The sequence below is a fragment of the Photinus pyralis genome, unplaced genomic scaffold (genome assembly GCF_008802855.1).
Source record: "Photinus pyralis isolate 1611_PpyrPB1 unplaced genomic scaffold, Ppyr1.3 Ppyr1.4_LG5, whole genome shotgun sequence".
In the NCBI taxonomy this organism is placed as follows: Eukaryota; Metazoa; Arthropoda; class Insecta; order Coleoptera; family Lampyridae; genus Photinus; species Photinus pyralis.
Window position 1 is genome coordinate 3909464 of NW_022170596.1, and position 15413 is coordinate 3924876.

The 15413-nt window shown below is 38.4% G+C and overlaps 1 protein-coding gene across 3 annotated transcripts in view; it reads right to left on the bottom strand.

Moving 5' to 3' along the window:
- Window positions 1-216: 216 nt before the first annotated feature.
- Window positions 217-15413, bottom strand: part of LOC116170852 (inactive dipeptidyl peptidase 10-like) — a 226028-nt gene continuing 210831 nt past the window's right edge. For all 3 annotated transcript variants that reach the window (XM_031487380.1, XM_031487379.1, XM_031487378.1), the window contains 8 exons: window positions 14836-15050; window positions 14586-14779; window positions 14427-14530; window positions 14241-14370; window positions 1200-1429; window positions 979-1153; window positions 645-931; window positions 217-591 (listed from right to left, as the gene is read on the bottom strand). In XM_031487380.1, coding sequence (XP_031343240.1) covers window positions 240-591; window positions 645-931; window positions 979-1153; window positions 1200-1429; window positions 14241-14370; window positions 14427-14530; window positions 14586-14779; window positions 14836-15050 — 1687 coding nt within the window. In that variant the 3' untranslated portion in view covers window positions 217-239. The remainder of the gene's footprint in view (window positions 592-644; window positions 932-978; window positions 1154-1199; window positions 1430-14240; window positions 14371-14426; window positions 14531-14585; window positions 14780-14835; window positions 15051-15413) is intronic.

Genomic DNA, 15413 nt, shown 5'->3' on the forward strand with positions numbered 1-15413 from the left:
CGGGGCGAAATACTCCTGGCGAGAATATTTTGTATTGAAGCATGCGGGAAAAGTTTTTAAAAGGGTTGTAAAGTCCCCGTTTCTTATGTGTACCGCCTCGACTATCAACTGAAACCAATGATCTGTTCGTTATAATATAAGATGTGCTTAAGTGCTAGTAGAATAGCTATCTAGAGAGATTATTATCATTATCAATAAAGGCGAGCACGTACGTACTTACTAATCTACACGCTACTAAATTACTTACTGTAATAAAGCCAATCAGCAATAGGACTAACTGCAATACCACATTTAAACACTTTTTGTTGAGAACCTAGAACCATCGAAGTGACATAACCACCATAACCCCATCCCCATAATCCTACTCTAGTTTCATCAAGAAAAGTGAGGGTTTCGAGTAGGTACTTCAAAACAAAAACTTGATCCAGCACCTCTATACCACCTATATGGCGGTATAGTGCATGGTTACTTTGTCCTAAGGAGCCTCGAACATCTAAACGAACGTATACGACATCGCAGTGGCTCGACATATACGTCCCCCAATCAATTCGAAACTTTTCCGTAACCGCCTTACTACCAGGTCTTCCATTGCTAAACAAATACACTTATAAGATCTTCGATCAAGATTGCAACAATTAACTTACACTTCTACAACAACGGGATATGCGGCATCTCGTAGTTCCGGTCTCCAACTTGGAGGAAGTAAAAGTTGAACCTGAGCTTTACTACCTTGGGACAAAGGCACCTCAAAAGACCACTGCTTTGGTAAAGCAAATTGACTCAAAAGTGGCCCTTGCTGGGGCCTCGTATCGTACAGTAGCCTTAATAATTTGTTAGTTTTTGCAGAGTGCACTCCTGCTAATGGAAGCCCTGGTCCTTCGCATACAAGGACGTAATATAGCATGTCCGTCGTATTACTACTAGGACTTATCTGCAAGCATGCTGTGAGTAATTTGGATTATCCGAGCTACCGATTACCGATGCGCTAAAATGAGTGCAGTTGCTGTAGTAATATCTACTACTCCACAATTTCCCTAAATCGCACGTTATACACTCAGGTGCGATCCTTCTGCTATCCTCCTCTCTCGAAGGATTTCGAATAACGTAAAGGTGACGTTGCCCCGGTTTATTCTCTTGCGTGCCCAAATAATATCTAAAAATTTGAGCAGGTAACAATTGAAACACTGGTGCCTACTTACATTGTATGATTGAAAGAATTCCACCCTAATATTTTAGTTACCTCCAATCGGCCGTGACTTAACACCGCGATGCGTTGTTGCGCTAACGTGACGTGCTTAATGTGGGTGTACGTTTCTATGCTTCCTTCTTGGACCGGCGCCAAAAGGAGAAAACTGTTTCCGTCTGGTGAAAACACCGGATGCTCTTGGATATCAAGCCAAGCGTCTTCCGCTGCACGCTCCGAGTATTTCTGTTAAAAAAGAGAGTTTGTTAAATTTTGTGTTGATATGACAATTTCTTTGAGTGAAAAGCAAAATTCGTATGCGAAAACGAATTTTGAAAGGGAAGGTACTGCATGCGCAATTTGGTGCACATTAAGAGATTTCGCACGCTTGAATTACTGACGTCCCCTGACCCTATTTGCACTGTCCTATCCGTGGGATCAACGTAATTACATCTTTATCACGTTTTCAAACAAAGGCGTTTTGGTACTTAAATTTATAACGGCCACGGAATAATTTGTCGCCTGTTGACTAGCAAACACTTTCCAAATTTCATACTTAACGAAATCTCTATTAAGTGTTAAAACATGATTTACAGCTCACAGACAATGAAAGTACAAATAAAAAAATAAGAACATAACGAATAACATGGAATCACAATCGCAATAAACAGCTGCAAACATCGAAAGTCCTAACAAGTCATTATCTAGAATTATTGCAGGGACAGACGAACGGACAAACAGGGATGCGGCCAAAGGTACCATTTCGAGAAGAGCCTCTTGAGGTCTTTAATCATCTCGATAATTCGCCCTACTATTATGGACCGGCATGGCAATTCTAGGGCTCAATTATGGGAAAGTTACTTGTGCAAATAGAAGTTGTTTATCTTAAACCGGTTTACAGCAATTAAAATTTGTTACTAATTGTATTAATACAGGGTGGAAACATCAATAAATTTTTATTTATATGTTTGTGTATACAATGTGTTCATGTTTTCTCATTTGTGATGATATGTCCCTACGGTTAGGCAACACTCCTTACACCTGAAAGAAAAAATACGAAACACTATGTATACAGCAATCGTGATAAGTCTCCGACGGTTTTGCGCAACCGTCGGGAACCGGAACTTTTGGGTATGAACCTTGACAAAAAGTCGACGTGCGATTATTTTCTTTGTTTTTCTTTGTTTCTCGCACTAACCAACTTTTGTTTAAATTTCGTTTGTTATTATTTATATTTTGCATTAAATACTGATATTTTGTTTATTGAAGCATTGCGTGCTCAATATATTGTTTTTTTTATTATGTTGTACCGTGCGTCCTATTTTGATTGAGACTGCGGTGTATCTCAGCTGTTTTTAAAGATGTAATAAAGACTTGTGGTTTTCGCGACCTTGTACCACTTTTTTGTGAAACTTTTAATAACACAAACAGAATCAATCTAGCTACATTTGTTTCTGAGATACATGGTGAAAACGAAAAGGAGTTTTTAGGATGTTATCGTATCTTATTACTACCCATGTGAGATAGCAAAAAGGTAAACACTATCCATTCTAGATATTTTACGTAGAATCCAGTGGCGTGGTAAAAATAAATTTTTGGACCACCGTTTAGGTGATTTGACCCAAAGTTGGTATCTTTAAAATGCAACACCCTGTATATCTAACGTCAATTTTTTTGCATGCTTTTTCCTGATTACATTGATACACAACCTATATTTTTATAAATTTTAGTCATAAACCAAAAATTAAACGTTTCTTTACTGTGTTTAAATAGTAGGCTGTGTTTTAGGTAAATTTCTATCTACCTCTATTGTAACTGTACCAGTTTATTTATAGGTTTATTTATATATCACTTCCAAGAAACACTCTAACTTTCGTAATTATTAACCGATTTCGACCAAACTTTAACGTTTGGTCATTGAATAAACTTATTCAATGGTTTGGTGTAACTCATAAATATCGCGGTCAAGTTGAATCAGCAAATTCTGCCATATTGGAACAAAATGGCGGAAACCTACACCTGATCGGCTGAGCCGAAAGGGATTTTTGTACTACTATTCATTTATCTTATTTACCATTTGTATTTATGTCACCTGTATCTCATTTTTATTAATTTGTTTAACCGTCTTTAACTGATTTTAATTGTACGATTGGAGATGTTTGAGTTTGCATTTTGTTGCCGTAGTTGATTTAATTCTTGTATCTATGCGTTTTTCCTCGCCTTTCGTGCGTCATATATATCATTTTTCATATTTTTCGTGCGCGCATTTCACTAATTCCTTCTCGATTGTGTCTCACGTCCCAACACATCCAGAATTGGCAACAACGTAGGAGTTCTATTCGCACCATCCAGACGGAGACGACTGTTTCCAATATTTTAAAGTGATCACAATGTGATGCCTCAGCTTGTATCTAATTTTTTCCCCAGTGTTGCCAACTCTAAGTACAGAGTAAGTCAAGATTGCAGTAATGAACCAGGGAACCCGAACAAGAGTTCAACGTAAATTTCGTACCGAGTATGAAAAGGAACCTTCTATACTGCGTTCGCACCTCCAGATGAAGTATGGCGTCTTATGGATTAAATGCCTCTGTTACTAATTTGCGTCATTCTTTAATAACGCTATTCTTGTTCCTCACCACAATTATGTTAATTGACATGTGATTGAATTGAAGTATTAAAACACAACACAATCTCCTTGTGCTGGCATTGTCACGTTTGTTAATAAGTTTGGCAAGCATGTACCTAAGCCTATAAGCACCATACTGAAGGTGCGAACGCGCTATAGTAGGCCTACAATTTACTCAGGCATAAGAATTTTGTTCGGAGTGGTTGTAGCATAACTCATAATAAATCTGGGTGTACGGAACCCTTCTTTTTTCGAGGGAAAACCATAAACGGTATTGTGTGTCTGGATATGCTCGCAAATGTTCTGTTCCCACAATTACATGCAGACGATCTAGATGGGAACATTTACTTCCAGTACGACGGAGCAGCGCTGGGTCCGTGAAGTTAGCAGCACATTGAAGGCACAAATGTCGAGACTAGGTGGGTTGGTTAGTGCTTCGTTTGTGCCGGTTTGTGCCGTAAAAAGTTTGCCAGCAAAACATACCGTTTGGAAGTTATTTCGATTTTTAGATGTGCTGCTAACTTCGCACACTTTTGTCGGCACAAATCTCGGGACTGGGTGGATTGGTTAGTGCTTCATTTGTTCTGCTTCTGCTAATAGGCCAGTCATTGACGATTTTTACCTGAAAATAACTCGGGAAGTACAGAAATTTTGTATGCTTGAGTGCGTAGATCTAAAATTCATAAAATGCACAATTCTAAACTTGCCGCCGGGGCCGCCATCTTGCCAAGATGGCCGTCAAAAGCGGTTTTCCGCCGTTATCTCCAAAACTGCGCATTTTATGAGAAAATATGTGGTGAGCAACATTAAAGAGACGAAAATTTCCTACAAAAAATGTAGATAGCATATTTTCACTAAAGTTACCCCTTACGCAGAAATTCCGAAATTTTTAATAACCAGTGGCGTATATTTTATCCAAATAATTCATTAATCATTTAATTAATTAATCAGATTGATTAATCAATTAGTCTATGATCAATTAATTTTAAGATTTTATTTTAGTCGTCTCCATCTTCAATGGTGAGAGATGTCAATTTTTAAATTTTATTAGTTAATAATAATGATCCACCTATAACGGTTTCATTTGGGCGCAAAAAGAAATGCCGGTATTGCTCCGGTCTAGCTCTGATGCAGGAGCGAGGCGGTTCAGATTTCAGGGATATATTCGCGTGGTTCTGATTGACTAGGGTAGCGCCACTACGTTTGAAAATGCAAGAAGATACCTACAGGAAACGCAGAACCTGAAAGATAAAAGGACACACAACAACACATACCTGTAAATTCAAAAAAAAAACTATTGGGGGTGAACTGGTCGTTTATTAAATTAGTTGTTGATATGCATAGAATTTAAAGATCTGTATATCTATAATATCAAGGGATCGCTGTATCTTGAACGGTTAATAAAAATTTTAGATTAAAGTTCCCAACGTACAAATAATGAAAATAAAATAAACTCTTGCAGTAGCAAGTGCCGCTAGATCCTCACGCTTGGGGTCTAGAGCGTTTAAAATGAAAATCAAAAATAATTAGTGCGGGGGTAAAACAAAGGCCTTTCTTTCACGGGCTACTAAAAACGTACCTCACCTCGGGCATTCTACCTTTTTAAGAACCAAAAAAAAACAACAGGCTATCTTGATAACTGCCTAACAATCATAAACGTACAAAAATAATAATTCGGTGCAGTAGGCACAACCAAAAAAAGTAGATCTAATCGTCCGACCAACCAGAAGGGTTGTCGGTTTTAAAGTAATACATAACCAATAACTGAATAACAGCACAACAATGTTTTTCTATTTCGGTGTCACAATGATGATTTTGTACAACTGTTTTCGGCCGAAAACAGTTGTACAAAGACAGTGATTAAAGTCGTTTTTTTTTGGTAACTCATCTCTTAAGTTGGCAGTTACTAGTTAGTACAAGCATATATACTTCTCTTATACATTGCGATCAAAAATGAGTGACCGGCGAGTCACCTTTGGAATTTTTGTTTACATGGGAAATCGTACTTAACTTCAACTTTCAAAGGCGACTCGACAGTCACTCATTTTTGATCGCCCGATATATATGAGTACAAGTAGGTACTTCGTTGGGTACTTCCATGTTTGAACATCAAAATGTCAGTCTTACTACGCTGCCAACCTAAAACTTAACGGCATAAAAAGTGTTCCCAACATAAAACATGTTAGTTCTAATGTTCCCTATAGTTTCTGATAATGTTTTTTTTAAATTAAATTAAAGCACCGAAATAGAAAAAATAGTATGAAAAACGCGTGTTACAATGCTTTATTGTAATACTCCTATCTTGCGGACACTCGTGGCTACGCTTCGCGTCGCCACTCGTGCCACAAGATAGTCGTATTACAATAGGTCGCATTGTAACACTTGTCTTTCAATATACTATTTTATTTTACTTATCGTTTTTTTTTTCTTTACGTGACCAGTGTTCAGTGATAAATTGTTGAAATTAAAACACGAATTACAACAAAACAAAGGAACTGAAAGGAAGTAAGGAGAGGAAGGGAACAAAATGGCAAGGGTGTCTCTACGTGGATGCAGGATTCGATGGTTCGTTGCAAAGTAGTCGGGAAGGTTCAAGTAATAAACAGCTGACCTTTCGTTGTAGAATACCGTTCCACAATTGGGGTTGGTGACGCCACGCAGAGAACGACAGGGACGCACTTGTAGGGGATGATCGGTGATGGCTCTGCGATGAATGGGGCGCAGGGCTCCTTCTTATACGGGTTGATGTCGATGGTAAAGCTATGCGTTTCCCTCACAATGATGGACAAGACGAAAAACGTACAAATTGGTAGGTAGTAAAAATCGGCTAAAAATAATAGTTTACCAATAAGGGCTGGGAATAACAAAACAAGATGTACAAACCTCTAAAGATCGTAAACGAGCCAAAGTAATAAGCAGATGACCAATGTGCTTCCAAAATCCGCTTGGCGAATCTCCAAAAAAATATTACCACGAGAACCAAAAACGTCTCCAAAATTGGGTAACAATTAGAAAATATTTACTTCAATGTGTGAAGATCCTTATAATTAATTAAGATGCAATTTTTACACAAATGAAGATTGGCACACTGGACAGGACCATGCCAGAATCAAAAGTGACCGGAAAAGAAAAGATAAGAAGCAAAGGAATTTTATCACAAGGACAAGGACAATACTGGTTTTTAAAATTTAAATACTGAATCTGTACTCTACCTATTCTAACAGGCAACCAACCATACATACGGAAGAAACATAGGGAACGAAACAAACTGTTATACACCGTCAAAAAAACCTTACGGTTTGGATTCCAGTTTAAAGCTTTTAAATGAGTATTTGAAGTTGTTCTTTAATCAATTTCAATATCAATATCAAAAATCAAAACTTAACTTTTCCGCACGGTAGCATCTGTTGAGACCCAGCACTTTCTTTTCATTGGATTTACTTCTCATACATCGCTTCGCCTTTTATTGAGCGAAGTATGTAATCGATTTGGCAATTAACTACATGGATGTTCAATTTGATTTACCGTTAAAATTTCACAAAAATTGGTCAACAAATAAGAAATTTACTTTTGCAAATGGCGAAAGAAGCTTTTGATATGTTTGAAATAATCGATCGATTTGCCTTTAGTAAAGGATGCTAATGTTAACATTACAGTAAGATCGCTCCATAAGTAACAAAGTTACTTTTGCGCATGCGCAGAAGATTACGGCCTACCAGTTTGGAAATTAATGGGTGCCTTCTCCATGCGGCAAGGACTGAAAAAATGTACGCAATTTGTCCCATTCAATTTTGAGTTATCGTGCTAAAAACAACCCGGACAACGACAACAGACTTTTTTCTGTGATGAAAACAATACTTTACTTACCCCATATATGGGTGCGGAAAAGTAATATCATAGATGATACCTATATGCGATTTATATACACTCTATATACTACTTTAAACCACAGTAGGCGATGTGAAACAAAAGCTGATCTAGAAACTAAACTGTGTTGACATTGTAACTGGAACATTTTAACAGGCAGAGTCTGGCACAAGAAAGTAAATAAAAAAAATTATAGAAACTTGAAAACGAAATAAAAGATTATTTTTCATAGCCTACTGTGACTTAAAAGTAATAAAGTTTAAAAAAATCGCATAGAAAACCAGTATCATTCATGGTGTGTTATATTTTTATCAGGCCGTGTGGCGCAATTCAGTTTAGGCTGGAGTGCGGTACTATAGATATTTGTAAATGTATAGTGGGTTGGGTTGGTAGAACGACCTTGGATGAAACCCCGCCCACTCAAAAATAAAAGCAAAAATAAAATAAAAATAAAATATTTAATATGCTACCTTTTTAGATTAAAATATACAAGATGTTCCACAAAACACACGAGATTAGGTCCGATATGATTTACCCGACTCCATACCCATTTACTTCTTGTATATACAACGGCAGAACTTAAGGATTCTTATCTACCTATTTCATGTAGTGCAATCGGATTTAGCAGATTTGGACTTATATAACAGTTATCCCCTGAGTTCTTTACCATTTGGAGACCCAATCTCACGAATGACTAATACACCACAGACAGATGCTAATTGTAACTTCAATTATTTTACATTTGGTACAACACGCCGCGAAAGGCTGTCATTGAAAAAACGAAGCTAACACACACGTTCTTCTCCAACACAAGGATGATCTTATATAAACAAACCAACTGCAAATGTATGGCATACAATTGTCAACAAATTAGACAATAAAGTGTCATCAAAAGCACACTACACTTGTGTGAAAGCTATAATACTTATTAAAAACGTGCTGGGAGTTTTCACACATTCCCTTTTTTGGTCAAACTTCTTACTATACATTCCGGCACAAAGATAGCATTCACCCATGCGTGACATTAACATTATACTTAGTTTCAACAGTATAGCGACAAAAGTGTACAAGGTTTCCAGAACATCTAAAAATTGAGATAACCTTCAAAGGCAATGCTTTGCTGGCAAACTTTTTACCCCACAAACCGGCACAAACGTAACACTAACCAATCCATCTAGTCTCGAAATTTATGGCGACAAAAGTGTGCGAAGTTATAGCAAACATCTACAGGCATCTAAAAATCGAAATAACTTCTTCCAGGAATATATTTTCCTGGCGATACGGCACAAACGTAATTTGTGGAATATGTATCGATATTCCTTTATCGACTGAACAAGGAGAATCCGACGAATTCAAAGAAGCCAACGTTGATCCCGAAATAGGGATAAACGTATTCGGCAATGAAAACAGTGACATTAACGAACCGCCAGGTCCGTCAGGCCTGCGTAAATAGAGAATCTAATGTTACTTAAAATTAATTGATCATAGACTAATGATTAATCAATTTGATTAATTAATTAAACGATTAATGAATTATTTTGATAAAATATACGCCATTGGTTATTAAAAATTTCTGCTTTTCTGCGCAAGGGCTAACTTTAGTGGAAATATGCTAACTACATTTTTTGTAGGAAATTTTCGTCTCTTTACTTTTGCTCACCACATATTTTCTCGTAAAGTGCACAGTTTTGGAGATATCGGCGGAAAACCGCTTTTGACGGCCATCTTGGTAAGATGGCGGCCCTGGCGGCAAGTTTAGAATTGTGCATTTTATGAATTTTAGTTCTACGCACTCAAACATACAAAATTTTTGTACTTCCCGAGTTACTTCCAGTTAAAAATCCTCAATGACTAGCCTATTAGCAGAACCTCTAAAAGTCGAAATAATTTCCAAACCGTATGTTTTGCTGGCAAACTTTTTACGGCACAAACGAAGCACTAACCAACCCACCTAGTCTCGACATTTGTGCCTTCAATGTGCTGCTAACTTCACGGACCCAATTTCACTACTTCAGGGAAGTATGATATGCTCTCGATAATCACTCTAATGTCGTTGGATTGGTCGACGGGGGCTGATGCGATAGACCCACATTACCAGTGAATCTCCAAGAGCTTAGAAATTGGATTATTGCTCCAGCGACAGAAGTGGCTCCAGATATACTTGATAAAGTGTGGCAAGCAATTGATTTCCGATGAGACGTTTGCTGTATGACCGCTGGTAGTCACATCCACCTAAAGTGAAAGTTACAATATGATGTATGGGATGAAACTTGAAGTATTTTGTTACAATATGATACCTCAATGCCTCAATCACATGTATAAGTCTTCTTAATAAAATTCTATATGCAAGAAAAGTTCTTTTGTATAATTAGATCTTTGCCGTTCCAACACATGGCATTCGGGATAGAGAGTAAGGTGGTTTTATGAACTGCGGACGGTGAACTAGGAGTGGTGCCTCTACGTTATAGGCGTTTTAAATGGAGGTTTCTGGGCCAAAAAGAGATAACAATAGGAATGGCAGGTTTGTCACTGGTCGTGGATGTTATCCATTCCTTCACAAACACGTCTTACCTGTTGTTATCCATTTTTGGCGTAGCAACATCCATTTAAAACGTATTTAACATAGAGCACTGTTCGTAGTTCACCGTCCACAGTTCATAAACCTAGATACCCACTTGCTCTCCAACCTTAATGCCACGTGTTAGAACGACAAAGATGTATATAGGAAAAGGACGACAAAGCAAGATTTTGCGTCGAATACAGATACAGATAAGAGGCTTGGGAACGGCCCAAATCTTCTCCACCCTTGATCTCCAATCAGGCTACTGACTACTACCCTTAGAAGACGCATCGAAACCAGTAACCGCCTAATGGAGTCGGACAAAAGTTCCGCGTTATGCCATTCGATCTATAGGACGCACCAGAATCATTCCAAAAACTAATGACACAGGAAGTTCCACCAGGATATCTCCGCAAGGGATAGTTTACCTACACGACATCATGATCTACTCTCAAACATTGAACGACCATCTCCACAACCCACACTTAGTGATGGAACGCCTTCCCGTCAACAAATGCTGCTTCGGAGTACATAGTCACTGGGATAGGTACCTCAGACACACGATCAAGGCAAACGGCGACCTACCCCCTAACCAAGCACGTGGAATACACACGCACCGGCCGACACGCTTAGGACAGTTTTCTGGGCCTACCCAATGGGGCGAGAAAATACGTTCCGCGGTGCGGCGAATTACAAGCACCCCACGAGAATCTACACAGAAAGATTCGGTCTATCGATGGACCGAGGCGGACATCAAAGAAGCAATCAGCCGACCACTAGAACTGCGCCGACCAGACTTCCGAAACCCGTTGACCATTCAGGGCGATGGCAAAAATGCAAGACGCGAGCATACACGCCTACCAAGACGCCCCGACTGCTGGTATCCCAGAGGATAGAGACGTTTACAGCATGTGGGTAGAGGGCACAACTACCATCGAAACCGTGGGTGACAAAATATAGAACGTAAGTGTTTTTCCAAAAAATTAGTAACATCAGCTAAACTCGTTTACCCAAAATTGTCCTGAAACCTTCATTTTCATGCCTACTTTCTGTCAGGAAATTTTAGTTTACCCAAAATCGTCATGAAACCTTCATTTTTATTATACTTCATTGAAATCACCTTATTTACACCTGTATTAGAAATAATGGTATCTGGCCTTTTCCAGGCTAGCGCACGGAAAAACTTTTATTTGTTACTCAGTTGTAAACGTTGATTAACAAGACAAAACGCAAACGGGTAAACGTCATGTTTAAACGCTACTGACTTGTAAAACTGACAGCAGACTTGTAAAACTGACAGCAGACCTGTAAAAATTTTACAAGTTAGTAATCTAGTAATTTCATTGGCCAGAATTAATGCGAAGTCTCTGTTACATGGATCACATGATATTTTAGACATTTCTTCAAGATCAATTTAAGAACTAATTATTTACGTTTACAAATGAGTAACAAATAAAATATTGTACATTATACGCCAGGTAAAAGTTTTTACTGGCTCTAGGAGATGACAGGCTCGCCTAACGGCTCGCCAGTCAACTTCTCCTATCGCCAGTAAAAACTCACTTACCTGGCTAATAATGTAAAATACTATTCCCGATCCCTTTGATTCTTTCCGTGCGCTGAATATAAATACCCAAAATATTGCTTTGAAATACAAATTTACAGGGAAGTAAAGTAATTTTCAGAAAATCTATATGCGTTGTAATGTTTCATATGTAAGTATTTTGCGTTTTAATTCGTAGATGTTTGAATATTTAGATAAACTTCTTTGAGATTTTGTGACATTTTTTGACGTTTCGTCAACCTTATCTGAAATAAACTAATTAAACAAATCGCCTTTGAAATGATTTGAGAGTAACCATGAAAACGCATTTTCTATAACTGTTGCAAAATAAAAATGTTGGCGAGTTTGTTGTTTTTTGTTATCGATTTAAAAGAAGTATAATAAAAAATATCGTTCATTACATGTCCAGAAATGCTTTTTCCGTGCTTGCATTTGTCACGCGTGCACGGCCTTCTTTCCGGACTCGTAATGAAATATACTATTTCATTCCTACTTTATGTCAGGAAAGTGTTAGTTTTCATGACGGAGGCAGATCAGTCTACTTTTCCTGCCGCAATTGTCACTTTACCTGCCGCACCTGTCACATTGCTAAATGTCTATAATGACTCCTGTCATCATTGACAGATTGGCATTAATCAAAAGTTCTATATGAAAATTAAAATTTTATATTAAAATACGATTTCGGGTAAAATTTAATACAAATCTCGTCAGTAAAATGACATTACTTGACTCGGAAATGAAAGTACTCGACCCCGAAGAAAGAGGCCTTGTACTTGAATATTTTCTCGCCAGTAATGTGTCATTTCCCTGACTTTTATGTAAATAACTAACTTAACAGAGGCAGAGCAGACTACGTTTCTTGCCACACCGGCACTTTACCGGCCGCATCTGTGACATTGCTGAATGTCTAGAATGATTCCTGTCATCACTGACAGATTGACATTAATCAAAAATTCTATATAAAAATTGAAATGTTATATTAAATAAGATTTCGGGTAAAATTCAATACAAAACTCGTCACTAAAATGATACTACTTGACTCGGAAATTAAAGTACTCGGCCCCAAAGGGGCCCCGTCCTTCAATATTTCCTCGCCAGCAATGTATCATTTTCCTAACTTGTGTAAATAACTATTTTAGCCATTTAACCAAAATGATGACAAAAACCGATTTTTTAAAGCCCGTTCTGTTACCAAAAATCAGCTTGCAATCAGAGCTGTGGGTACTGCGAGTGTTTCGTTTGGAAAAACGCTCCAAGCATAAAAAGCGCTAGCGAACTTTTCGAAGCGTCCGCTTGGTGCTCCGATACTCGAGCGCTTTTTTCTGCCCGCGAGCGGTTTTTTCGCCACGAGGGTTTTTTATCGCTCTAACTTCTTTTTTCGCTCGCAAGCTCTTTTTCAGCTCACGAGCGCTTTTTCCGCTTGGGGCGTTTTTTCCGCTCACGAGCATTTTTCCCGAGCGCTCGTGATAGCTCGAGCACTTTTAGGAGTGCTCGGATCTTGCAATAAACGGTTTCGCTTTGTCAAATAGCTCGATGCTCTCGAATTTTTGAGACAATTAGAGCACTTGTCGCTCGTCGCTCGAGCGGTTTTTTAGAACGCTCGATCCAGCTCTGCCTGCAACTCAGAAAGATCATCTTCATTTAAAATTTGTGAAAAAATTGTCCACAATTTAGAGCTATTGAACGTTATTCACTTTTTCACTCGTGATACATCAAGTTTATAGTATCTTCCGCTGAAATTGGGCCACAAATGAGAAAGGTGCGTACAATTTTGTTGCGTCTTTTAGTCAGCGGATGTACAGTCTATTTTTCGATGTGCGCTTAATTTATTTCCTTATAAGATTCCTTAGAATTTAAGTAAAAACCTTCCATAAATAAGATGGGTCTGCGCATGCGCAATCCCTATTATAACACCTAATAAATAATAGCGCCAAGTAGGTAGTAACCATGGTTGCAAAGTCAATTTTTTTCTGTTATGGCCGCTTCCTCAATCAGATTGGGGTTTGGGAAGGACCAAAATGCAACAAGCGTATAAGATTTATAACCACAAAGGTTTTAATTTGTGATAAATGGGAAAAATAGATTTTTTGCTATAACTTTTTTCGTAAGTGGCACAAAAAATTCCTCCTTTGGTGCAAACCTTAACATCATACCAAAGGACATCAATAAAATTAAAGCAATATCTCGTAAGATAGAGACCCCTGGATCGACAGACTGACGGATAATGGGACTACGCAGTAGTACCTGTTTATATTTTTGAGGAAATGCACTAAAAAAACTCATCGCTTAGTGAGTTTCACCCTTTTCTAGTTTTCTTATCACATCCCATACAACATTTGCACCCCTCTGTGACTCTTTGTTTTCGCGAGTATACCATCTTGCAATTTACGCATGGGTGTACACTGGTCCGTAAGATGCAAATAAGTAATGTATGTTTTACCTCAACGCAAATCCAACTAGGTGCGATGCAGGCGGATATTATGCTGAGATTTTGAGCACGGTTCATCCAAACCGCAGACACTTGGGTGTTACCCTGTCCAATCCAACCGGCCGATGTTAAATAATAATCTCTGAAACACATGACTGTGCGAAAATATTAATGGCGGGGATGAGTTGCGTAACGTACTGTTTTGAAATAGCCGCAGGCGGAAATACCTGCCATCTACGAAGATCAGTCAAATTATTAATATCTAATACCCATAATTGCACTGTTGGATTAGGCGTACCAGGCTAAAATGTCCTTAGGTTATGTTTAAAACGTTTAATACAAAAAGCTGCCACTTACTGTAGGATATCTTACGGATCGATACGGAGGAAAGGTGGGTGCACTTAATACTGCTCCTCCAGCGGCTAAAATGCTTCCTGAAGTAAACCACGGGTAAATCAATGTTCTTACTTCACTGTCGTTGAAGGAGGCGTAGAGCAAATGCGTCGAATCATAAGACGTCCACAACGACTCGGGTTTCTTTAATACATCCTCTATGAAAGTTTCCCACTGAGTGGGTATACAAAATTGTGGCCTGTTCCAATCTTACCTTGATACAACCAATCCGGTAAACCGTTGTATACAATGTCGGGTTTACCAGTAAAAGTTAACCTAATATCCGTTTCATCTGAAGGCGACTGGCGATAGTAGATATCGTTATCAAAAATTATAAGTAAGGCGGTAGTTTGTCCCAACCAACGAACGTGTTGCAGTCTTTGACGCTGAGTTTTGGAAGCGGTTGACAATCGTACTGGAATGTGATGACTGCAAATAACAAAGATTATCACTCATTGTTGGTAAGAGCTGATGTTGAGGGTTGAGTAAATACGCTAACAGTAACATGCTATGAAGCCCTGTAAATACTAGTCCAAGTTTACATTTACTCTGTGGGTCAGGCAGTTTGCGTATTGCCTCCAAATAATATTCTCTGCAGAATATACAGCACGGAGATATTAGCCGGCCCATGTGGCGCAGTTCAGTTGAAACTGGACTGTGGTGCTAAGGGTCCCTGGTTCGAAGCCGGGTTCGGGTATTTTATTTGTAAATCTATAGTGGGTTGTGTTGTTAGAGCAGCCTTGGCTGAAACCCCGCCTCACTCAAAAATAAAGGCAAATAAGTAAAATAAAA